A 26,302-nucleotide genomic window follows, 5' to 3' on the forward strand; every position below is an offset into this window, starting at 1 on the left:
CTGGTGAATTCCTTTTAGCATTCAGTAACGACTTTTTTCTATCCCTAATGATATTCTTTCCCTTAAAGTCTATCCTGTCCAATGTTAATATTGCTACGATTTTAATTATGCTTTTTGCCCTGTCCCCTAGGGGTTTCTTGTACTTTCCTGCCAGCTCAGCTATGCATTTTAAAAAATATTTGTTGGGGGGAGGGGGTTGACACAGTGTGAGGGATATAAATGATAAATGTCTAATTATTACATTGTTTTGTGCACCAGAAACTAATAAAAACATTTTTAAAAAATTTGTTATATTTTAGCCATTATTTCTGGTGTGTATAGCAGGCATGGTTGCAGGATATCTACCCTGGCATATTGATAGATCTTGAAATTCTCAAACTTAGAGAAAAATTAAAATACATTTGCCTTTAAACAGAAATCTATTATGTTTTATAGCAGAATAAATTGCACAATGTATGCATAACCAAGGCCCCATTTTATCAATGAAGGTGTCAAACCACATTAATTGTAGGGCTCAGTCTGAATGTATTCACTTTGTATCTCCAACAGACAAGAAAATATGCTTTTTCAAATAACACACTCCCACAGCTTCCCCCAAGAATCTGATATGGCCCCCATGTCTGGAGAGTGGTGCTCTTACAATTGAGAATCACTGGTTTATGGTATCACCAAAGAAGATTACATTTGACAGATGGAAATATTTTATTGCATTAATAGTCCAGTATTCCTCCTCCTATCCCTCAGCTACTCACAGATGGTGTACTTTTCTCTGGTGCACTGTGGGTCCCTTTCTGTATGTTTCCAAACTACTCTGGTCTCCTGGTTGGGTGGCATCTAAGAGACCAGTATTAGGTTCAAACTCAATTTCTACCTAGAAATGTCTGGGTCCTGTCACTAGAACCAAATCTATCAGCTGACGTTTAACCTAATCTTACCAATAACATCTTACTAGGGACTTCCATTACCTACACTATACATCTGCTTATGGCATAAATTGAGGTGTACTTTCAAGGGTTCTGGAAAAGATTGTGTCAGTGGTTGTTCACGAGGAGGAGGGAAAAGCCCTAATTCTTGTTAAGCAAATTTGGTGTCTGGCTTGTTCGACTTATCTAACTTGTGCACTACATAGAAAGCCTTTAGAAACTCATTGAAATCGATGCTTCCATCTTTGTTTAGGTCCATTCTTTCAGCGAGTTCATCAACTTGGTGATCATTAATATGAACATGGTAGTGACTATTGAAAAGTTTCCACATGGAATGAAATTCTTCCATGGAGATCAGACCTAAAAGAATAGAAGAAAAGACTGTGAGTGTTCATTTTAAGACCCACCTAAGGGAGGGTTCGGAAGTCATACTGATTGAATAGTCCTAATTAGAAGTTCACTAACATGCCTGACCATCAAGACACTGAAGAAAATAGAAAAGTAAGATTAAAATATAAGAAACAATATGTTGCTTTAAACCACCAAGTGATCCTGAGATTATTCTTAAGCTGGAATGACCAAACAGTCAAGGAATTGGGGTGTGGGGGATTGTGGACTGTGTATATGTGATATAGAAATTACACGATCTAAAATCTAAGGGAGAGGGACATGGAAGGAGGGCAGAGAGGAGAACAACAGCAAAGCAGAGGGAGGAGATACCCTGGGATTCAATAAGAACATTGCAAACAATGGCTCAGCCATTTTTCACAGGCAATAATTTACTTTCGTGTTTCATTAATTTTTTAGTAGTCAATGATCTCTGTAGTTGGACATTATCTAACAATCTTTTTAAAGTTTGTAATTGTGCATCAAAACTAAGCAGAAAATGAGTTTTCTTAGCCCTCAGTCCTATAAATAGAATCAGAACTCTAGGAATGAATTTTATTGCCAGGAGTAACTATGATGTTTAAATGGACAGTGAATTATCTTTTCATCTGTGCTGTGATTTATAAAACGAGATATTCTTGTCTGATTAATAGATACATAGGTCTATATACCGAGTTTCCCCCAAAATAAGACCTAACTGGAAAATAAGCCCTAGCATGATTTTTCAGGATGACATCCCCTGAACATAAGCCCTAATGCATCTTTTGGAGCAAAAATTAATATAAACCCAGTCTTATTTTCAGGGAAAAACAGTAGTACCATATGATTTTGAATAGTTTGTAGCCAAACTAAAATAACAGAAATATTAAAGGGGTGGCCGGTTAGCTCAGTTGGTTAGGGCACGATGCTCTTAACAACAAGGTTGCTGGTTCGATACCCACATGGGCCACTGTGAGCTGCGCCCTCCACAACTAGATTGAAACAACTACTTGACTTGGAGCTGATGGGTCCTGGAAAAACACACTTCAAATAAACGTTAAAAAAAAATTAAAGATGAGTACCCCCCCACACACACACACCAAGGCAAATCAAGTTTGGATAAATAACGCAATAGGTGAAAACAGAGCTTTGGTTTCAGAGAAATAGACTAGCCCTTGCTTTTTACTGCTAGTGAACTAATCAAAGTTAATTTACCTGAGTGATCAGTGTCAATGATATTAAAGATGATTTGCAGGTCAGATCGGTATCTGTACAGAGTTTCAATTAGAGCTGACTGAACCTAAAATAAATATTTTCTAAGTGTTAAAACATATAGAATTAATAACACAGACCAATTTTAGTAAACGTAACAAGCACAAAACATCATCACCAATTCAAAGTATGTGATTTACATAAACATTTGAGAAGGCAGGCCTTCTTTGGAGGCCCACCTCCCAAGAGGTTGAATCAGATAGAAGACCATGCTCTCGTGTTCTGATGTGTTTCCAGTCTGTACTCCTCAGGGGACATGGCCAAAAAGAACCAAGAAGTAGTAAATAACAATAGCCAACATTCACTGAGAATAACTTGTATGCTGGGCTCTGCTCTGAGACCTTTTCTGTGAGTTGTTTCATTCAGTCCTCAACACAGCCCAAGGAACAGAACTGTTACTATGTCCATTTTACAGATTAAAGAACAGAGAGGTAAAGTAAGTTTCCCAAGGTTCACACAGCCAGTAAGTGGGATTTGGATCTCAGCTGCCTGAAGCCAAGGCCTGTGGAGCTCAGTCACCACGATAAACTGCTCTTTAAGTGAAGCCCAAAGCCTCCTTCTGGTAGATATTTGAGGCTCCCACCTGTCTCTTACTTCCCTTCTCTCTGCTTTTAACTTCTCATCTCCCCTGCAAAAAGTCACCCCACTCCTAGTTCCCATCAGTTCCCTTTCAGCCCAATGTTATAACTAATTACTGACAAGTTGTTAACTTAGAAGTATGCGGGGGAGGGTGCCTGACAACTCTCCCTGGGGTATTCCCATCTTGATAAGGGATTCTAAACTTTAAAAGTCTCTAAGGTATAGGATGTCATATCAGTAAGTCTATGCACTCAGTTTAATAGGGAATATGTTGAGTATTTTAAAAGGTGTGTTATATGAAAGAATGGATGTCACATGTGCCCTTCTGCTGGACAGCACTTAAGAGAATCACACATTTGACAGGGATTTGCTTGCAAAAGTTTTTTCTTCTTTTCACCTATTCTTAGAACGCACACATCTCCTAAACAGACCATAACGTATCTGGGAGATCCTCTTAGGCCTTTCCTAAGACTGCCACTCTCTCTCACCCATTAGATGATTCCACTCCCAACTTTTCAAAGGACTAAGTTCCTCTCATTGTTTGCCCAAAGGGGGTTTTCACTCCAGCTAGGTTTTAGCCAGGGCTGTGTTTCACTTGCCTCTTTCACAGGCTTTTCAATGTGGATATCAGAGAAGCAGGACATGTAGTCAACCTTTCCATCTTTGTCTGTGGTGACCAGATGTGAATTCAGAGATCTCCACGCTAAGTTCAGCTCCAGAACGTTCTCCATGCAAGAAGCCCACTGGCCCAGAGAAAGTTTCCCTAACAAAAAAGGAGAAGGAGAATGAGAACGAGAACAAGAAGAAAGAAGAAAGAAGAAAAGAAAAAACTCTATTAATTGGTTGATAATTTGATAAAGAAATGCAACCTCCCTGAGAGAGCCACTGGGCAGCCTGGGGTTTTGAGGCCCGGGTGCCTCCTACTCCCCTTTACAATTTGTCCTACTAGGCCGCACACCTCTGAACACCTAAAGAAAGTCTTCGGTGTTCCACAGCTCTTTCCCTTACTATTGTTATGTGTAAGCAATCAGACTTTGGGTGTTAGATCTTTTTCCTTTTTCTGTTTAAAAAGTAAGGTATGTTTATATTAGAAGATTTGAAAATGCAAAGGGATATAAAGAAAAAAATGATATAAAGGATAAAAGATTACTTTGACTTTTAACATTTTGGCATATTATTCACCTCTCATTTTCCCAGGTAATATCCTTTCATCCCCTAATGTTATATGTAGCTTTTCCAAAATATAAATATCTTATTTCCTGATTATTAAAGATATGCTCATTTGAAATAATTTTGCATAAACAAAAAACAATGTTATTATTTCTAGTGCTTTTTCTGTCTATATAAATATGTATATATATAAATGTATATATTTTTATCTTTCTTAAAGCCAAATATACATTGTACTCCAGTATGTTTTATATACATGGATTATATATGGCAACACACACACAACAAACATATTTATTCTAACCTGATTTTTCACTTACAATAAATCATGGACATCCATCTATGTTAATAAACATAGATCTACATCATTGTTTTAATGGTAATGAAACGATTTCATTATTTCCTTAGGCTCGTTACTAGAAGTGAAATTGCTGGATAAAAGGATATGCACATTTTTAAGGGTTTTGATATATATGGCCAAACTGCTTCCAAGAAAAAATATCCATTTACACTTCCACAAGGCCATTTCCCATACACTTACCTGCTAAGGACATACTTCTTTTTTTTTTTTTAATTGTAGTTAATCACACACGGGAAAGTTCACAAAACAAATACAGAGCTCAGTGAATTATCACAAAGGTAATTCTTATGTAACCACCACCCATGACAAGAAATAGAACATTGCCAATATTCAAAAGGCGCCTGTGGCCTCTCACAATTTACGATCACCTCCCACTTTCCCAAGGAGAACCACTATATTGATTTCTAACACTATAGTTTACTTTGTTGCTTTCTTGATCTAGATATAAAACAATCATAAAGTATATATTTGGAGGGGAGGTCTGGGTTCTTTGCTCAACATTAAGTTCATAAGATTCAGCCATGTTGTTCCATTTAGTTGTAGTGTCTTTCATTTTCATTGAGATATAGTATTCCATGGTATGAATATTCACAATTTATATATCCATTCTACTGTTGGCAGGCATTGGGTTTTTTCCAGTTTGGGACTATCATAAACAGTACTGCTAAGAACATTCTGTACATGCCCCTTGGGTGCACTGAACCTGTAGCTCAATTCGGGTTGAATTTATATCTTGACAGCATTGGCCCTTGAACATAGTAATATCTACCCATTTGTTTCAATCCTTTTTAATTTCTCTTAGTAATGTTTTAGAAGTCTCATACATCAATCATTTGGTTTCTTCCTTGGTACATGATTTCCATTAAGAATGGTATCTTTTAAGATTTTCATTATTTGAAAGTTAATTGCTGGCTATACTAGGTATTAATTTATTCCCACTCAGCTCCAATTCTACCCTTCTTTGCTGTGTATTGTGATATTGGAGCTGAACTCTGTAAATATTTCTTTTTTGGCAGCTGGTATAAAATTAGGATTTGTAAGCAGAGCGTACAGGAAAAATGCTCTAAGACATAGCAGAAGAAATGATTCCGGGGTGCTTTGCTTCTTTTTTCTATAGCAATAACATGATTGCCAGAGATGTGTGTGGGAAATGCAATGGTACTCAAATCTAGTGAATTTCACTGACATCACAGTGGGTGTGTCCCTTGCCAGCAGTGCGTGTGAGATACAATGGTGCATAGCCCAAAGAGAGTTTTTTGACACCACATTGGGTGGCTCCATCTTCTCCCGTCCTGTACCACTAGCTGCAGACCAAATCTGACCTGAGACACCTAGGTGAACTTCCACCCCACCCACACCCTCTCCAATGAGGTCTGAATCTTAGCCTTGGTTGGGAGTAAGGGATTCTTCCAAGTTTGTTCCTTCCTTGGGTATTCTCTCTTAGCCTTAGAGATAGTAGCTGTTCCCAACACTTCCTATTCCTATATTCTTTAGAGTTTTCTTTTATCCCTATTAGTAATTAATCCCTTTGTACTAGTTAGTAATTCTTTATATTAAGTTTCCCTGTTCAAATCACTGATGTCGTTTCTATATTCAGAATAGACTCTGACTGATACACTAGTATATGGAAATGAATCAATTTCTGTGTATTGACCTTGTGTTCTACAACTTCCTAAATTCACTTATTAATTCTCATAGCTTTTCTATGGATTTATTTGGGTTTTCTATACACTCAATCATGTTGTCTACATATAGTAACATTTTATTTCTTCCTTCCTAATTCTTATGATTTTATTTAACTTGCCTTATTGCACTGGCTAGCATCGATAGGACAGTATTGAACAGAGGCTTGACAGTCCTGTATTGGTTTCCTATTGCTGTTGTAACAAATTACCAGAGACTTAGTCGCTTAAAATAACATAAATTTATTCTCTTACATTTCTGGAGGTTAGAAGTCCAAAATAAGTTTCATGGGGAGAGGAGATGAAGCCTAGAGATTTATCTTACTTACTGTGAGGCTGGTAAATGCAGTACAATTCTGCATCCTCTAGAATCTAGTTGTTTCTTAACAGGCAGGCCTTCCAGAGTCTCTAGTCTGACATACTACCAGAACAGAAGTCAAATTCAGGGTGGTTGTTGTTTTTTAAAATTGAAAGAAGCTTATGAAAAGGAGGAATATGCCTTTTCCCAGGCATATAATGGATTATATTTTATTTTTATCTCTATCATTCTTTGCTATTAAAAACAGAGAACTGAAAATAAACATGTGGGATTACATCAAACTAAAAAGTTTTTTCACAGCAAAGGAAACCATCAATAAAATAAAAAGGGATCCTACTGAATAGGAAAAGATATTTGCCAATGATATATCTGATAAGGGGTTAATATCACAAATCTATAAAAAACTCACTCAACTCAACCCCAAAAAAACAAACAACCCAATTAAAAAATGGGCAGAGGACTTAAAGAGACATTTTTCTAAAAAGGACATACAGATAGCAAACAGACATATGAAGAAATGCTCAACCTCACTAACCATCAGAGAAATGTGAATAAAAACCACAATGAGACACCACCTTACGCTAGTCAAAATGGCTATCATCAATCAATCAACAAACAAGTGCTGGCGTGGATGTGGAGAAAAGGGAACGCTTGTGCACTGTTGGTGGGATTGCAGATTGGTGCAGCCACTATGGAAAACAGTATGGAGGTATCTCAAAAATCTGAAAATGGAACTACCCTATGATCCAGTAATTCCACTCCTAGGTATCTATCCGGAGAAACCCAAAACTCCGATTCAAAAATCTTTATGCACTCCTATGTTTATTGCAGCACTTTACACAATAGCCAAGACATGGAAATAACTGAAATGCCCATCGGTAGATGACTGGATTAAGAAACTGTGGTACATTTATACAATGGAGTATTACGCAGCTATAAAGAAGAAAGAAATCTTACCATTTGCAACAACATGGATGGACCTAGAGAACATTATGTTAAGTGAAATAAGTCAGACAGAGTAAGACAAGTACCATATGATCTCACTTATATGCGGAATTTAAAGAAGAGAATAAGTGAATGAACTAATCAGAAACAGTTTTGGAGACAAAGAGGAAAAACAGGGTTGTTAGATGGGCAGGGGGGTGGGGATAAGGGGGAAGGTGAGGGGATTAGAAAACAGTCGGTAACCACAAGATGGCCACGGGGTTTCCAACTATAATTTTACATATATATGTATATATATATATATATATATATATATATATATATATATATACACATATATATGTAGTTATGGGGATGTTGGGTATAGCACAAAGAATATAATCAATAATATTGTAATATATATGTATGGTGTCAGAGGGATACTAGATTTGTTGGGGTAAAAGATGGGAGAGGGTCTAGGGGCAGGGTGAAAAAGGTGAAGGGATTAAGAAGTGCAAATTGGTAGTTACAAAATAGTCATGGGGATATAGCATAAGGAATATAGTCATAATATTGTAATAACTATATATGGTATCAGATGGGTACTAGATTCATTGGGGTGATCACTTCGTAAGTTATACAAATGTCTAATCACTGTTATACACCTGAAACTAATATACTATTGTATATCAACTGTAATGGAAAAATAAAACAATTATTTAAAAAAAAAACATAGAAGAGGAAAAAAAATAGAGAACTGACATCTTAAGAAAGCAAAGAAAATGAAAACTGTATGTAACCTGGTATGTTAAGAAATGGTAACCATTATATAATTTTATTACCTGATTTTTTGCTGTCTTGAAGTTGGAAAGCATTAGTGAGGTCAGTTTTTCGTGCAATTATTCTCTCTTTTAATATCCTGATGGCGCTACTTTCAATAGTATTTACCCTATGTTAAGACAAGAATTGTTAGGTGACAGTTACATAAATCACCCTGTTTTGTTTCATTTTAATGTGCTATGTTACTTATCATTTACCAGTTTCTACTTTAAATGAATTGCCTAACTTCATACATACTATGTTAGTAGGTGGTGACTGTATGTATACGTATGTATGTGTACGCATATTTTGTGAAATTTTAAAAGGATTACCACTGGTGTTTTCTTTTTAATTTCAAAGATTCACATGAACAATTAATATCTGAGAATATCAAAGACAGTTTTGAAAAGGAAGGAAAATAAAGAGGGACTTGCTATAGCAGATATTGAAATTTACCATAAAGTTACTGAAACAGCAGGTATTGACACAAGAGAAGACAGGTACATGAGTAGAACATAATAAAAATTTCATAAATACAGCATACTATATATGACAATGATATGTATGACAAAGGAGCTATTACAATTCAGTAGAAAAGGACACTTTTTAAAAATGCTGCTAGCATAGTTAACTAATGGACTGGATGCTAAACTATCTCAGACCGTTTACAAAAATAAATTAAAAATAAAAGGAGGAACAGAGGAACAAAGTAGTCATGAGTCATATACGTCCCAAAAAGCAAAATAGCAGATATAAATCCAACCATATCAATAATAACATATGTGAATGGATTAAATAAATCAAAAAGCAGAAATTGTGAGATGGGATGAAAAAAACAAGATCCAACTATATGTTGTCTACAGTAGACAGGCTTTAGTTTCAAAGATACCAAGAGTTTGAAAGGAAAAGGTCAACGGTACAACATGCAAAGAGCAACTATAGAAAGTTAGCGTGGCCATAAAATAGTAGACAAAGTAGACTTTAAGACAAAGGCAGTTACTAGAGATGAACAGCAATATTTTATAATTATAAAAGAGTCAATCAGTCAAGAAGGTAAATATATATGAACCTAACAACAGAGCCCCAAACTACATGAATCAAAAACTGACAGAATTGAAGAGAAATAGGCAATTCAACAATAATAGTTGGGGATGTCAATACTCTACTTTCAATAATGGATAGAACAACTAGGCAGAAAATCAGAAAGGATAGAAAAAGACTTGAACAGTACTATAAACCAACTAGATTTAACAGTTACGTAAGGGCTGACAATTAAGTTCGCAAACTCACCCTAGAAAAAGTGCCACATACATAATTGCTGATTATCACTACGGTCACCTTCGAAGTCCTCCCCTTGGGAAGCTATACACTGACGTCAGCGCCTAGTTTACCCTTCAAAACAATTTTGGAACTCTTTTTCTGGAATGGCCAACAGAGCTGTCTTCACATTACTCTTAATGACCTGAATGTCATCAAAATGTCTTTCTTTCAATATTTCCTTTATCTTTGGGTAAAGAAAGAAGTCATTGGGGGCCAGATCAGGTGAGTAGGGAGGGTGTTCCAATACAGTTATTTGTTTACTGGCTAAAAACTCCCTCACAGACAGTGCCCTGTGAGCTGGTACATTGTCGTGATGCAAGAGCCATGAATTGTTGGCAAAAAGCTCAGGTCGTTTAACTTTTCCACGCAGCCTTTTCAGCACTTCCAAATAGTAAACTTGGTTAACTGTTTGTCCAGTTGGTACAAATTCAAAATGAATACTCCCTCTGATGTCAAGAAAGGTTAGCAACATTCTTGCAACAAGTTCATGAACTTCATTGTCAGACCTCATATAATTAATAAGTTACATGTATATAGTATATAAAATACTCTTAAACACAATAAAATGGGAGAATAATATATACAGGCAATTCAAAAAAGAGAAAATGCAACTTCTAAAAACATAAGATGGGTAAACTCAGCTGTCTAACAAAGTCTAATTAAAACAGTGATATTTACCATTTTTACCTATCAACTTGGCAAAAATTAAGAATCAGATCATAATATCTACGACTAATGAGGATGTGGAGAACTGGTATTTTCTGTTTTTCAGGTTTGTTTTTCAGGTTTGTTAATTGTTACAACTCTCTTAGGGTATCTAGCAAAATTTTAAACATATAAATCCACAAATCTCACATTTTGAAATCTTACATAAAAGCAGCACTACAACTTATGCATATATGTATGTATGTATGTATATATGTATGCATGTATGTATATACACACAGAGAGAAATGTTTGTTATAGTATTGTTTTTAAGTGCAAAACCCTGAAACCAATCTGGATGGCCATCAATTGAATAAGATTTAGTCACTCCATAACTGTTATGGCCTATGTATACTACAGAGTATTGCGGACCTAATAAAAAGAATGAGTTAGGTCTATCTGTACTAACTTGGAATAATGTTCGTGAAAAAAATCAGTTGCAGAATAGAGTATGCAGTGTGAATCTATCTTTGTAAAAAATATATACGTATGGTGTTTACTGACTTTCTCCTCCCACTGGGATATGCATTTGATGAGGGAAAGGACGTTTGCCTATTTTGGTTATTGCTATATCACCTGTGCCCAGAACAGGTGCTCAAAATATTTTTTATTCAGTGACTGAAGAATTGCTTGTCTATATTTGTAGGAGCAAGGAGAAGAGGGTGGAAGGGTCCACACCAAACTATCAATTTCAGTTCCCTATGAGGAAAAGGATTATTGAGAAGTAGGGCGAGAGAAGATCATTAACATTTTCTTTATACATCTTTCTTTTTGGGTCTCACTTGTTAACAATAAAGATATTCATTTTATATTGAAAAAATCTTAAAAAGATAATATTAAAGGGAGAAAAGGAGCACGAGCTATAAATGCCATCACACAAAGAAGCACAGTCAACTCTTTTGTCATATACATTCTGGGTAGAGAAGAGACCAATAGGCAAGACCAGACTGGGCTGTTTGGGGTCAGAGGTTGTAAGTTTACGGGGTTGGGTAGGTATGGGGACCTTCTTTTTTTTATATTCAATTAGGGACTGTTTGTGGATGCTGACCGCTTTATCCATCTAAAGAGATATATGAATTAAAAATTGCTCCTCTTGATGTCCAATGTAAGTGCATTCGCTACTTGGTGTCTGGAACTATTTCCATTTTGTTTATACCAATGAATAACCAATAAGTAGTTGCTGGCCTTAGTCACTATGGATTGGTTTTACTTGGGTCACCAGTCCCAGCGCTCAGAATTCCCCTTAGAGTATACACACCTTTGGTAAAGAGGCCGTAAGCATGTTGCCTCAGTTACTTGGTACTGGAAAAATCGAAGGGGTATACCATGTCTCAGCCTGATATATGCTCCTCGGTTGCTGCCTTCTGCATAATAATTTGATGCAGAAAATACAGTAATCACCTGATTAAAGTAAAAGAGGTCAGGTTCACAGTTAGTTCTCAAAATGTCCTACAATAAAGTCAGACATAGCTCAATTCTTTCAAAAACAAAAGCAAAGTGCAAAATCCATACAAATTATCCAAGTCTGACGAGATTTCCTGTGACTCCATTGGAGAGAAACAAGGCTTTTAAATCAGTGTCCCCAGAAGTACTGATTTCTAGCCCTGCCACCCACAGTGCATGGCCTTGCAATCCTGTGTACAATTTCAGCTCCAAATCTTAAAATCCCCCTTAATGCTCGGTTTTGCAAATTCTCACTTTCCAAGGGGGTAAAGCCTTTAATTTCTTTCCTTGTGATATTTGAGCTTTCAAAATAAAGTGTTCCTAGTATCACAGTCTTTTTCTTTTGCTTAGAGCTAACTGATTTAGAGGGCTCAGGGCCCCCCACAAAACCAGTGCTTTAAGGGCAGAGAAATGGTGGCTAGAATTAGGGACCACGACCACTCCTGTTGGGAAGGAACCCGCCTTGGAACAGCAGTGGAGGATGGGAGGGTAACATTGATAGTGACAGGAAACCGAGCTTAGGCCCAGTCCTGCCCTAATAAGCATGTAACTTCAGACAAACCACTGCTATTTTCTCTCCATTTTCTCATTACAAAGAAAACCTAGATAATGCTTGCCTTAACCGTCTCACAATTGTTAGTATGAGCAGAGTTAAGAAAAGTAAAAGTGTTGAAATAGAAGGAAATGGCATGTAATTTGATATTCTTTTTTACTGCTGTTTAGTATCAGAAAAGGGGACATCCTAGCACAACTTGGGACACGAAATCAGTTTCTCAATCCTCACCTCTTGTAGCCTTATGACACACCACACTGCAGGAGCATAACACACTCCATTTTAGTGGCTGCAGCTAAAGTGACCGAAGTGAGTGCCTTGCTAGAGATCACCTACTCTGTGAGTGGAAGGGAAGTGTGTTTTGTGGCTCTGCCCTGCACAGGGAAAGTGGAAAAGGTGAGAGAGTGAACTGGATTCGCTGCTGCTTCTTAAAGTGTTCCGTGAGGATATGCACATTCTTAACCCCACTGTACTGGAGCATTGCCTTGCGATTAGTAAAGAACAAAGCCTTTCTCTGTGTGTACTTAGTGTCCCATGTCAGAGTGTCTACATCTGGGATTAGGGGAGATCAGGGAAAGAAGCCAAGCACCTCTTAGGGTGAGGGACAGAGAGGCCCCTTCAAACAATCTATGTGAACCCTAGTCTCCTGCTTCTGTCTACCGAAGCACGGCTTTCTCTTTTGGAACTAGGTAACACATCTTCCCATCGGCCTCTAGGAAAGACACATCCTGTGACGCAAGGCTATGCTTGGGGGAAGGATGTCTGTGATGATGTCACCAACAATATTAGCTTACCTTCCCATCATGGCAGATTTCATAGCCTTCGGGCTTGCATTCATGGGATCTAATGAGCAGCTTCAACTGGAACTTACTAAGAACCTTGGCAGTAACATCTGGTCCAAAATAGCAGCCCCCTCCTCGACTTGTGTTTGGATAACAGCCTTTTTTGCGTCTGGGATCACTCCACAGAATATCAACAACCTTGAAACAACAAACTAGATTAGGCTGCTACTTACAAGTGACAGTTTATTTTTCTAGAGTCCAACTTCTTTTCCAGAAATATTAACCCACATTATCCCAAAGTCTCACTATTTCTCATTTCTCCTTCAAAACTGTTTCATATTTTTCTCCTCTGTGAACCTTTTCCAGAATAATGTTAATGTCCATAGCCACCACAATCCTTTTCTGCTCATCCCCAATAACCAATGTCACAATAATAATAACTAATGTAGCAATACATGGTAATCATGAAGAATCAGCCCATGGCTTTTGTTTGTTTTTTATTGCTGTTGTTGCTTTGTCTTTAAAAATTCCTTCCCAATTGCCGAATCTACAAAGTTATTTTCTCTTAAAAGAACTTCATTGTTATGTTCAAAGCATAAAGTAGTTCCCCACAATGAACACAGAGTAGGTGTTCTTAATATGTCCAAAGAGATAAGGTAGGTCTCTGAGCTGTGGCTGAGGCCCTGGTGTTTGTCCTATGAGTACATAACATAAGGAAGCCTTTCCTTTTTCCCATCATAATGCAGAGAACTGCTCCTCCAAGCAGACCTCCTAAAGCATTGCCTTCACTTTATGTTCCCTTGATAAGTACATCTCAGTTTCAGCGATACATTTAACCACTGACTGGTTTCCACAATGTGGCCTCCAAAATCCACACATATTTTATCAGCATAACATTTCCTTTTGGAGCTGAAATAGGTAAATGCATGTTACATGATGCCCACGACTGAGTCCCAAGTTTCTAAGAATATTTTTCATAGAAAACTGGGGGCTCCCTATTTGTAGCTCTGATCTACATATAATGTTTTTTATTTCAACGTCTCCTATAGGAGCTTAAAGCAGTAATGAGAAAAACTACCTTTGTCGTTAAAGCTGTGCAACCCTTGAGAAAACACTCACGGTCTCACTTTCTAGGTCTTTAAAATCAGGGGTTTGGGCCAGACGACTTTAAAGCATCTCCAAGTTCTAACAAACTGTGATTCTAAGTCTGTATTTTTCACCAGTTTCTTTTGAGGGCATAAAGAAGCATGCATTTTAGGTAGGGCAGCTATTTCTAGTGGGTCCAAACCAGGTCTTAAGAAGAAGACCAGAAATGGTTGTCCTACTAAACATGACTGTACAGCCATTTACAGGTTTGGCATTGAAGGGGAGCTAGCCATCAGTGAGGGGAAGAACAGTGAGGTGGAGAGAAGAGAAATGGTAGGAGCACCACTCTGGAAAGACAGAAATCTGGTCAAAACCAGAGAAACCCTGCGCCAGGCACATTCCAGACACTTGCTGAGTTTTTGATGATTGACTGAAGTGAGAATTAAAATTACCCAAAGAAGATTCTCCTTTTCCCCTCACTGAATTCCAACATTGGTACAACCCTACCAGACAAATAAATACAATGGAACCCATTTACTTTGTTGATGTTTATGATAAAGATAATACTTACATTTTAAACTGAATCATATCTGGCTCTTACACCATAAATTTATGTTTGGGGAATGTGATTTGACCTTTCGTATAATGAAGGAGGAAACATGGAAGATGAGGAGTGTGTTTTAGAAGAAGGGAGTTAAGTTGTAAATTCCTACATGAGATGCAAGTCATTTATAGCCAAAATTACCCCTGGAAAACTTCTTAAATTACCCTTAAAGCATGATTTTGTATATATAACTCTGTACAGCAATATGGATGTGTGATATTTTATATATGTGATAATGTACAATATAATAAATTATAAGAAAATAAAAGTTTACACTTTTGTCCCCTTTTTGCCATATGTATATAGTTGAAACCTATATAAATTAAATGTACATATGATGGGACTCTGTTGAACTAGAATAAACCCTGGTCACGCAGCTAACTCTTCAAGTGTCACCTGTGTCACCATGGACAAATCACTTAAGCCATTTGGGCCTTATATGGCTCAGGAATGAAATGAGGAAGACATATCTAACACTCATTTTTCTTTGTTTCACAGTTTTATAGAAATGAACTTCTTCAGAATCATCCATCCCACGAGTTCTGCATTTCTTTTCTCTATCTAGAATTCATTCACTTGACAACATTTACCCAGATTGTGGCCACAACATAGACAATTCTGACGTTCACAAACGAAAAATTCTACAAAGGGCCCTTTGTTGGTGAAACAAATTCCTAGGCAGAGATAATCTCTTTCCTCTCAACAATATCCTCTCCTCTGAAATGCAAGGGCCTTTTGGGTGGTAAGTGCGGGAAAGAGTAATTATTTACAACACTTTCTGAAAATTTCAAACCAAACATGAGAAAAGTTTTACTGAATGACAGCTTTTATATGACCGGGTCAACAATAGTTTATTTGTGTCTCAGCCTTTAAACCTAAATCCAAAATAAATCCTGTAAGAAGTGCGCTGTGCTTGTCTGCAGTGTTAAGTAATCCAGTTTCCAAAAGTGTGCTTTGGGGGAGAGTTAATAGCTCTGAAAGATGTATGTTTCTCTTCTAAGACACTAATACTATAGATTCACTATTCTTTTGTATCTGCCCTTAGTTATGTGTCCTCCTTCCAGCTTTTGAACATGTTGTAAAAGCTGTGCTCGGCCCAAACCTTCCAGCTAGGTACCTAGATTTCTTTAGATGCTTACACCTCGTCTACCCATTGCCTCATCGGATGAGGGGAGACCAGAGCACTTCATTTCCTTCTTGAGATCTTCTATCACTCTTAAGTCATCTTGCCCTTCAGTAAAGAGCATGGGCATTAGACTAAGACCTGGGATTAAGCCCTGCTCTATCATTCAGTGACTAGCCAAGTGACCACAAACAAACCTTTACCTTCTTGGGAGCCTTCTTAATTAGGCTGACTACCCTATTTAAAACTGCACTCTGTCTCCTACCTCCAATTCTCCTGCTCCCCCTAAACTTGCTCTAGTTTTAATTTTTTCCATTGAACTTCTCACTTAACATATTACATAATTTACTTGCTTACTATTGTATTATTGAACTCCCCTGAGAGTGAAAGCTCTATGAGTTAACAGATCTTTGACGTTCTCAAAAGCCTAGTAGGTGCTCAATAAATACTTGTTAAATGGATGAATTAAGAGAAAGGAGTCACTCAGGATATAAATAATTAAATTTATTTTTAAACCTCTCTGGCCTCCTTATTGTCATAAGTCTGTCTTAAAGAAAGAGTATCACACTTGTCTCTCTATAATGACTTAGCTATGAGTACATATGTACCCCACATCTCAGGGAACATAGATAAATTATGGGACTCTGCCAAGGATGATGTACTTCCATGAGAATGGAAGGAAATGTGGGAAATTCACAAATATGCAGATATTAAACAAGACGCTCCAAAATAACACATGAGTTAAAGAAGACATTCCAAGGGAAATTAGAAAATACTTTGAGAAGAGCAAAAATGAAAGCACAACATAGGAAAACTTATGGGATGGAGCTAAAGTAGTAAGTGTAGGGAAATTTATAGCTTTATCACAAAAGGAAAAAAAATCTCAAATCAATGACATTACTTTCACCTTAGGAAACTGTTAAAAGAAGAGCAAACTAAATATAAAACAAGCAGAAGGAACGAAATAATAAAGATTAGAGCAGAAGGAACTGAAGGAGAGAATAGAAAACAACAGAGAAAAGTCAATAAAACCAAAAGTTTATTGAAAAGGTCAATAAAATTGACAAACCCTAACAAAACTGATCAAGAAAAAATGAGAAAAAGACTCAAATTACTAAAATCAGGACTGAAAGAGGGGACATCACTACTGACCTTACAGAAATTTATAAATATGTAAATTTATAAATTTATAACTACACATGAATTCTACAAATTTAGGCAAACAAAATTAGATAAATTAGATGAAACTGACAAATTCTAAAGAAGATACAAACTATCAAGACTACCAAGATACAAATTACTCAAGAAGGAATAGCAAATCTGAATAGAACTATAGTAAAAAAGAAAATTGAATTAATAATTTTAAAACTTCCTAAAAGAATTGAAGATATAATATTATTAAGATTACAATAGTACCCAAACTGATCCACAGATTCAAAGCAATCCCTATCAAAATCCCAGCTGTTTTTTGGTAGAAATTGACAAGCTGATCCTAAAATTCATATGGAAATTTGAGGGACCCAGAATAATCAAAAAACAATCTTGAAAAAGAAGAAAAAAAGGTGGAGAAGTCACACTTCTCAGTTCCAAAACTCTGTACAAAGCTACAGTAAGCAAAACTCTGTAGTACTGATGTAAGGACAGACGTATAGATCATGGAATAGAATTAAGAATCTAGAAATAAACTTTCATATTTATGGTCAATTGATTTTTGGTAAAGGTGCTAAGAACATTCTATGAGAATAGTCTTTTTAACAAGTGGTGCTGGGATAATTGGTGCAATAGAATGAATTTGGACACCTACCTCAACCATACACAAAAATTAACTCAAAATGGATCAGACACCTAAATGTAAAGGGCTAAAAATTCTTTTCCCCTGGCTGAGTAAAGGAAGCCAGACACAAAGATCACATTTTGTATGGGTCCATTGCTATAACATGTTCAGAAAAGGCAAATCTATAAAGACTAAAAGTAGATTAGTGGTTGCCTAGGGCTGCAGGGAGCGAAGGGGCGGGGGATAGGAAGGGTTGGGGAGAGACTGGTAATAGGAATGGAGTTTCTTTTTTAGGTGATGAAAATGTTCTAAAATTAGATTGTGGTGATAGTTGCACAACACTGCGAATATATAAAAAACCATTGAATTATATACTTTAAATGAGTACATTATAAGGGATGTGAATTATATTTCAGTGAAGCTATTGAAAATATTATGATGAGTTCAGAGAGAAGGATATGATAAGCTTATAAAAGTAAGTCACTTTTTATCTCTGTATTATAAGGGACAATATCATCTGTGCTGCATCTTCTTTGCCACTTTGGTAGACAGTTTGATTACCTACCTGTTCCCATTCATTCTGTGCTAAATCTTCAGGAAGGATTAAATCTGTTGTTCTGACTCCCCGAAGCGGGTCTTTTTTATTTTTCTTCAACTCAGTAATATAGCTTCCACGCACTCGAATTGGTGGCATCAGCACAGACTTCATCTGTAAGACAAATGCATAAGAACCCTATGCTTGGTGTGCTGCACACAGAAACTTCAGTCCCAGTTGCTATTCTGTCTACATTGTTGTACATCAACCCAATGAAAACACATGGTCACCTTTTCCATCTCACCTACCTCCCTTACCTAGTGATCCACCAATCTCTCTAAGGTGGGCTGTTCAATTCTGTCTGTACATTTTTCAACTAGAGACATCGCTCTACAGGGCAAGTTTCCTATTAGAGTTTCTAAGGGACCCCAGAGGCACAGATGTCAGTGCTAGACACGTTCTGAGGCATCATCATAGGAAATGGAAGATGCTACGGGAAAAACTGGTCTCCCTCTGAGCCTTTATCTATACATGAGGCTAAGAGAGAATCAATAGGCTTTGGGCTCGGAAACATGTCTTAGGAGATTGGCTGCTTTCCATTTTGCTGTTTTCCTGGGGAAATGAGAGAAAGCACATCTGTGTCCAGGAAAGTTCTCAAAGGGGCATAAGTCGAAAACTTTGGAAGTTTTTCAACTTAAACGCAATGTGGTCTCGATCTGACCCTGTTAGCGATGGATGATCGCTAATCCTAGTAAAAAAAAAAACAAAAACAAAAAAGGTGATGCATTTCTTTGGAAAATCAAATGTCTTTTTAATAGTACTTCAATTACAATAATCCCTTCTACATTCCCTTATGTAACCTGAGACTGTAATTTTACACTTGTTTCTTTGCAGCACCCTACCCGTCTACAAAACAATTTGAAAACAATACTTCTATTATACTGGTGGTCTTAGTTCAGTGATGAACAATTCTCTGTGGTAGGCCCTTAGTTTCTTCTATAAACTAGGCTGTACATGAAATCTTACCTTTATTCTCAAAAATAAAAATTGACTTGTATTCTGAGGTCCTGTCTCATTGAGGTGGTTGGAAATTCAATCTCAGCTATCATTAGTGAGTTCACAACCTACCCTCCCTATCTCCCCAAGCAAATGTCCCCAGGTTTTAGGCAGAATACAGCATTCGGGGAGGACAGTCAGGACTTGGGTCCACACAAGTTTTGATAAGCTCATTGGGCAAGGCCACATGTTCTCTTCATTATGTGTGGCTCTGCTGTTTTCAAGGACACTTGGGATCAGGATACTTTGCCCTAGCCCCTCCCTAAGGCAGCACACCCTCATTTTCTTCTGGGGGTCCTACCAGCCATCCCTTCCCACACCCCCTGCCAGGGAGTTTGAAGAATATTAAATCAGAGTCTCAGTCTTATAGAAACTTCCTTCTCTGTCCCTCTGCATTTATCCCCCCACACCCAAACTGTCCACCTTACAAAATCCCTTGAGTGAACCTAGAATGGTGGTTGTCATCAGGTTCCCACAACCCTACCCCTCCCCAACGAACAATTATGCCACCACAACAGGTATAAACCAGGAAGCATCGTCACCCTACACTTGTAGAGTCCTAAGGGATGGGACAGTGGGGGGTATAAAATTGGACTTGAAAATTTACTTTTGTATCTCATCTGGTAGACTTTCAGGAGCTTAAACCTACTACTTTCATCACAGCTCAATTATATTTAATACAAGAAATAAGTGCCTGCCAGTTCAACCTCACTCTAGGGAGATAGAAGAAATAAAAAATATAGAAGTCAAATTTCTATCTTTAAAACTTGTCTTATGAGTAGATGGAACAATGATCCTCGAAGGACATGAAATTTGAGGTATCCTGGAAAATTTCTGGCCCACAAACTTCTCCCTGCGGTCTGCCTTGGTGACTGAAATTCAAACCTCGGTTCCAAGTAGAAAAGGAGAGAGTTGGAGAAGAGAGCTTTATGTTCAAAGCTTACTCGATGCTGTTTCCTTCATCTAAGTAATTATATTTAATCTTCCCAGTAATTCAATACGGTAGGTATTTTTAGCTTCAATGTATAGGTGTGGAAACTGAGGCTTAGAAAACTTTAGTACCCAGCCAGGATTGGCAGAAGCAGGATGTACAGCTAGCTATGTCTGTCTGACGTAAGGGCCTCGTGGTGCGTTCGAGGTCAAGATGGCTGTCAACTTAGGGCCTCCACAGAGATAATGATGGGCATTCTAGAGACACAATCCTAATATCTCAAAAGCCACAGAGAAGGGCCAGCCCGGTGGCTCAGGCAGTTAGAGCTCCATGCTCCTAACTCCTAACGCTGCCGGTTCGATTCCCACATGGGCCAGTGGGCTCTCAACCAACCACAAGGTTGCCGGTTCAATTCCTCAAGTCCCACAAGGGATGGTGGGCTGCGCTCCCTGCAACTAGCAACGGCAACTAGAAACTGAGCTGCGCCTTCCACAACTAAGACTGAAAGGACAACAACTTGACTTGGGAAAAAGGCCTGGAAGTACACACTGTTCCCCAATAAAGTCCTGTACCCCTTCCCCAATTAAAAAAAAAAGCCACAGAGAAGCCTAGCTGCTCAGGCTAACGTCAGGAAAGGAAAAGTTTGCAATCTGATCAATTGGTAGTAGCTGCCACAGTTGATCAGCGCTGTTGTCATAAGGCAGGCGGTGGTGGAGTGTCTCATTCCTGCCGTGTACTTGCCAATATTTGACTGACAAAAACATCATGTTCCCTAGCTCTTGGCTAGAATCAGATCCACTCATTATGTTAACACTGACTATCTCATGTTGATCGAAATGTCTTATTCACTATTTGCTGATACCATGAGAAAGATGCCTTCAACTTAGGATGGCCTTAAAATTTATTGCAACTGGGATACTTTCTGAAAGTCAAGGGAGGTACTATTAACAATTATACCAAGACAACAGGTGTAAACCAGGAAGTACGGTCCTCACTGGGTGAGGTAGGGGAGGGGCTATGTAAAATCGCCACAGAATCAAGCAAAGGGTTGTAAAAAAGTTTTTATCCAGTTTTGTCTTAGGTTTGCCCTGCTTTGGTCTTACATCTCTTAGGAGACATTCAACAAACATTGATTAACTACTTACTACCTCACAGGTGCTGGGGTTACATCAGTGAAATAGAGAAACAGAGGAGGACAGTAAACAAACAGTATCACAGTTCCTTAATTAACTTTGGTAACTGCTATGAAGGGGCTTGGGAGCATAAAGAAAGGGACGTGATATAGTCTGCATGTCGTGGAAGGCTTTGCAGAGGAGGGCTACACTTAAACTGAAATTAAAAGGATGAGAAGAAGTTAGCAACAATATTATTATTCACATGTGTATAGAGGTATAAGAGCTCCCCAAACTCAAGGTGAATAGGGGTCACCTTTCTGTCAATATCATTAAATTCTGGCTCTAGACCCCACTTGCCTAGATAGGTTGGAAGTTGATTATCAGTCCTGAGGTGTAAGGGTTCGGGTTTCTCACTAGGACTATATATGATCATCATCTAGCTCCAGAGCTGCTATTGGTCCTCACGCCCATGCGGCACCCACCGCCCTAACCCCCCATGTCCCTGATGCGGGAGCTTGGCTGGGCTCTGGTGCAGAGGAAGGCAACAGCAGTCACTCCGCAAGGCCCAAAGGAGCCTGTCATGAAGTACGGGAGCTTTCCAGACCCCACACAGCCACTTCCCCTCAGAGGTTTTATACACGTCCCTGCTCTGCTTCTGTTGTATTTAACATGATTGCTTAGGTTTAAATTATTTCCCCCCAAATTCCCCTTAACCATTTGGAGTATATTATAAAGGAAAGCACATCGATTCAGAAATAAAGTGCTGTATGATTCCACTTATATGAGGCACCTAATGTAGTCAGATTCATGGCCATGGAAAGTAAAATGGTGGTTGCCAGGGGGTGGGGGCAGGGGAAATGGGGCGTTAGTGTGTAATGGGTACAGAGCTTCAGTTTGGGAAGACAAAGTTCTAGAAATGGATAGTGGTGATAGTGGTGATGATTGCACAACAACGTGAATGTACTTAACGCCACTGAACTCTACACTGAAAAATGGTTAAAGTGGTAAATTTGTCTTATGTATCTTTTACCACAATATTAATCAATTAATTAGAGATTTTAATTTTTAAAAGTCAGGATTTTTCACTTTTAGATACTATATGAAATGCCAACATTTTCTTATTTTCCCACTTTCATCATGAATTTAAAATTTTTTCCCCATATATAGAAGTTACCCATTTGGTTCTTTATCATACAATCACAGTTTTCCTTAAAATTTGTACTAATATTTTCAGTTACAATAACCATTAAAATACAAATATAAAATAACAAATGAAAAGAGGAGGTATATATCCCCTTATAAATCTCTGAGACAGGATTCATGTAAAAATTCTTCTTACGTTGTTTCTGTTTATGCAGTGGAGAAAATTCAAGTCTGTGCAGTCGGATATCCCACCATGTATGACCAGGATTTCTTCGTCAATGATTGTACCAATTGGGAGCCAGGCATACACTTCTTCCAAGACTTGTAAGATTTTCTTTCCATATACCTGTAAGTAAGAATTTGGGTAAGTTTAATTTTCTGATAGATTCAAGTTATTGAATAGTCCCAATGTGTGGACAAAAAGCAAAACATGCCAAAACACCCAAAGGAAGTCAACATGGAGCCACTAACCCACTAGCATGCATTAATCATGTCTTTTTATTCTATATTTTTGATACTTTGACATCTTGGAGCCTTGATGATTCTGGTGGAGAGACTGCCCCTCCCAGGACTAGCTAATTCCTAAAGATAATAAATGATTTGCCTTTCATATGCAAAGTGAAATTACCTTTCATATGCAAACCAATCCAGAGCCCACACCCCCAACCGCCTCCTTTATGGAGCTGAAATTATTCAAATTAGCCAATCCTAAATCTGTTTACATTGCCTTCCCCCATTCCTTCCCAGGAAAACCACTACCTTCTGACCAACCCTGGTGGTTCCCAGTATGACCCCCAATGTGGTGTGCTGTGCCTCCTGTTTCTAGGTAACTGTGAATAAAAACCTCTTCGTTCAGGACAGCCATTTTCATGTTTGCATGTTTTACCATACCCGAATAAAACAAAATCCAAAGTACTTTTAAAATAATGGGATATGTTGTATCTGAAATTTACATAAAAGTCACAATGAAAAGGCTTGCTTTAGTTGAGGAAGAAAATTAAGCCTCTACCATGGCCATGATTTCCTGCTGTGCTCTTATTTTATTGGTATGGATTCTGACTAGTCCATCCACGACCTTTCCTGAAGGCTCCTTTTTTACTTCTATGTATAGACAGCAAAGAGAACACACACACAAAAAAGTATGAGTCTTACCATGTATTTACGCAAGACTTCTTTTGTGAAGCCATACCTAAAAAAGGGGGATTTAAAATATTTAATTAAATGTTGATAGCCCCTCCACTTACACGAGTCATGCAAAACGGAGAGGCCTTGACATCTCACTATCACAAATGTCAACAATTCAAACAACTAGACTTTAGTTGGAACTGACTATTACTTAACCAAGTGTTTGATAGGCATGATGGGAAAGAAAGAAAGTAGCCAGAGACTTCATCCCTACCCTCAAGGAGCTTGTAGTATAGTTGGGGGAAGATACATTTTCACAAAACAATTACGAGACAACTTAAAAAATATGTGGTAAGCATAGGTTGTGTAAATGCTGCTGTATATTCAGAGAAGTGTGCTGTGGCGGTTGGGGAAAGCTCTGTGGGAGAATGCTTTTCATTTATAGACTTTCTCAGACCTCCTATATCTTTTAGTATATGAATTATAAGGGGAGGAAGAAAGACTGAACAAACACGAAGAAAAGCCTAGAAGATAAACAAGTTAGGTCTTTATACCCTCTCTCATATACTTCATGTAATGGTATTGAAGGTTTTAATAGCAAGTGTCAGGAATTTTAAAGTCCAAATAGCAGTTGCTGAGGGAGATTTAATGATGGAAATTTTTTTCAATTACTTTTCCTTGCCTTAGCATAATAGTATCTACCCTTCATATCCAACATGATGAAATTGGAACACGACACACTCACTCCAGGTTCCCATGCAAATAATGTCATGTCAGGCTTCTACAGTGTAACATTATGTTTTCTGAGGTGAATTCAGTCCTGCATTCATCAAAGGGGTCCATGTTGTTAAATCCAATGGACACCTGGCAGTCTTCATCTTTCTTGCCCTTTCTGAAACACCAAATACAGTTGACTACACAGTCCCCCTGCAAAACGTTTCTTCTCTTGGATTCCGTGACAGTAAAGTCTCCTGGTTTTCCTCCTACCGTTCGGGCTATGGTGAATCTCCTTTGCAAGTTCTCTTCTATCTAGCCTTAAATGTTGAAGCTCCTTCAGACCTTCTCCCTTCACTTTGTCCCTTGGCAATCTCATCTTTGCCCAGGGCTTCAGTTATTGTCTATGTGCCAATACTGGGGGACGATGATCTCCAGACCACACTTCATTTGTGAGCTATGGACATGTACACTCAACTGCCTGTTTAATAGCATCTCAAATCAGCTTACCCCAAATTGAACTCATCATCCTCTCTCCTTGCAATGTTCTCCTCTTACGTTCCCAGTATCAGTGAATGATGCTGGGTAGCCCCAAACTCAAGCCCCAAACCTAGAGGTTACCCTTGATTCTTTCCTCTTTCAAGTCCCCATATCACGTTACCAGGTCTTAAATCATCCCTGCCTAAACTCCTCTTGAACCTATCTACTTCTTTGCATCTCTGTCCTTACCACCCTAATCTAAGTGAGAATCCATCACCTGTCTCTTCAACTACTTCTTATCATATCCACTCTTGCCCCTCTCCTAATTACTCTTCCTGCTGCATTTTAAAACACAAAAGTTTTATGGTACTTCTCAATGATATTCTGTTGACCTTGAAAAAAAGTCCAAATTCCTTTGCATAATCCAACCAGTTCTTGTGTCTCCAGCCCTATCAGACAGCATCCTGTCCCTCAGTCTACGCTCCTGCCCTTCTGAACTTCTTTCAAGCCTAAAAAGTCTTGTCTTAAGCTCTGCGTAAGTTGTCCCCTCACTGTGGAATACCATGGCCTTCTCTTGATTGCCTAATTCATCCTTCAGGTCTCAGACTAATGCCATACTTCCATGCTATACAACCCAAGTCACCATTCAGACAGTTTGGGTCTCCCACTTTACAAAATCATCACATTTGAAAAACCTGCTCAATGTGTGTCTTGCCTGCTAGATATAAACTCTGAGGGCAGGGGCCATGTCTCTTTCATTAACCATTGTGGCACTAAATAAATATGATTGGCTAACTGAATAAATGAAAGGATAAATGGCATGCCCAAATAAATGTATTGAGCTGTATTATATACAATGGACCTCTGATAATAGTCTTGGGATCTTTTTCTTCATAGTCTTAGTATTTGCTTCTACACTTAAGAATTAAATTTGAAACTCTGTACTCTGGCCAGGTGCCAAAACTGTCCAAAAGACAAAACCAATCAGTTGCTGAGCTTTGACCAAGGCACCCAAAAGCTCAGGACCAAAAGCAAGAAACATGCTATGCCTTCTACTGCCCTAGAACAAACTGGTTCTTATTTTTCATAAAACAAGAAATAAAAATTAAAAAAAGAAGAAGGAAGGGGAGGAAAGGGGGTAGAGAAGGAGGGAGAGGAGGGGAAGAGAGGGGGAGGGAAGGAGGAGGGAAGAAGAAAGAGGGGAAAACAGAACATTTGTCACCTACTATGCCTTTCAGCACAAATGGGTAAACCATTTACTCAATCATTATTCCTCAAATCTCCAGTGAGTCAGATAGTTGACATGCTATGTTACAACAGTTCCCAAATATGTTTATGAACAACTATGCCAGAAGCAATTACTATGTCATAAAAAATATACACATCAGTGAAAAACAC

The 26,302-nt window shown here is 38.1% G+C and overlaps 1 protein-coding gene across 2 annotated transcripts in view; it reads right to left on the reverse strand.

Annotated features, from left to right (window-relative positions):
- Positions 1-410: 410 nt before the first annotated feature.
- The window catches only part of PPEF1 (protein phosphatase with EF-hand domain 1), a 114,222-nt gene continuing 88,330 nt past the window's right edge, over positions 411-26,302 (reverse strand). For both annotated transcript variants that reach the window (XM_081043410.1, XM_081043411.1), the window contains 9 exons: positions 23,738-23,774; positions 22,782-22,931; positions 18,371-18,514; positions 13,231-13,416; positions 11,699-11,841; positions 8,439-8,545; positions 3,740-3,903; positions 2,505-2,589; positions 411-1,283 (listed from right to left, as the gene is read on the reverse strand). In XM_081043410.1, the coding sequence (XP_080899536.1) occupies positions 1,075-1,283; positions 2,505-2,589; positions 3,740-3,903; positions 8,439-8,545; positions 11,699-11,841; positions 13,231-13,416; positions 18,371-18,514; positions 22,782-22,931; positions 23,738-23,774 (1,225 nt within the window). In that variant the 3' untranslated portion in view covers positions 411-1,074. The remainder of the gene's footprint in view (positions 1,284-2,504; positions 2,590-3,739; positions 3,904-8,438; positions 8,546-11,698; positions 11,842-13,230; positions 13,417-18,370; positions 18,515-22,781; positions 22,932-23,737; positions 23,775-26,302) is intronic.

Source organism: Rhinolophus hipposideros (assembly GCF_964194185.1).
Source record: "Rhinolophus hipposideros genome assembly, chromosome: X".
NCBI lineage: Eukaryota > Metazoa > Chordata > Mammalia > Chiroptera > Rhinolophidae > Rhinolophus > Rhinolophus hipposideros.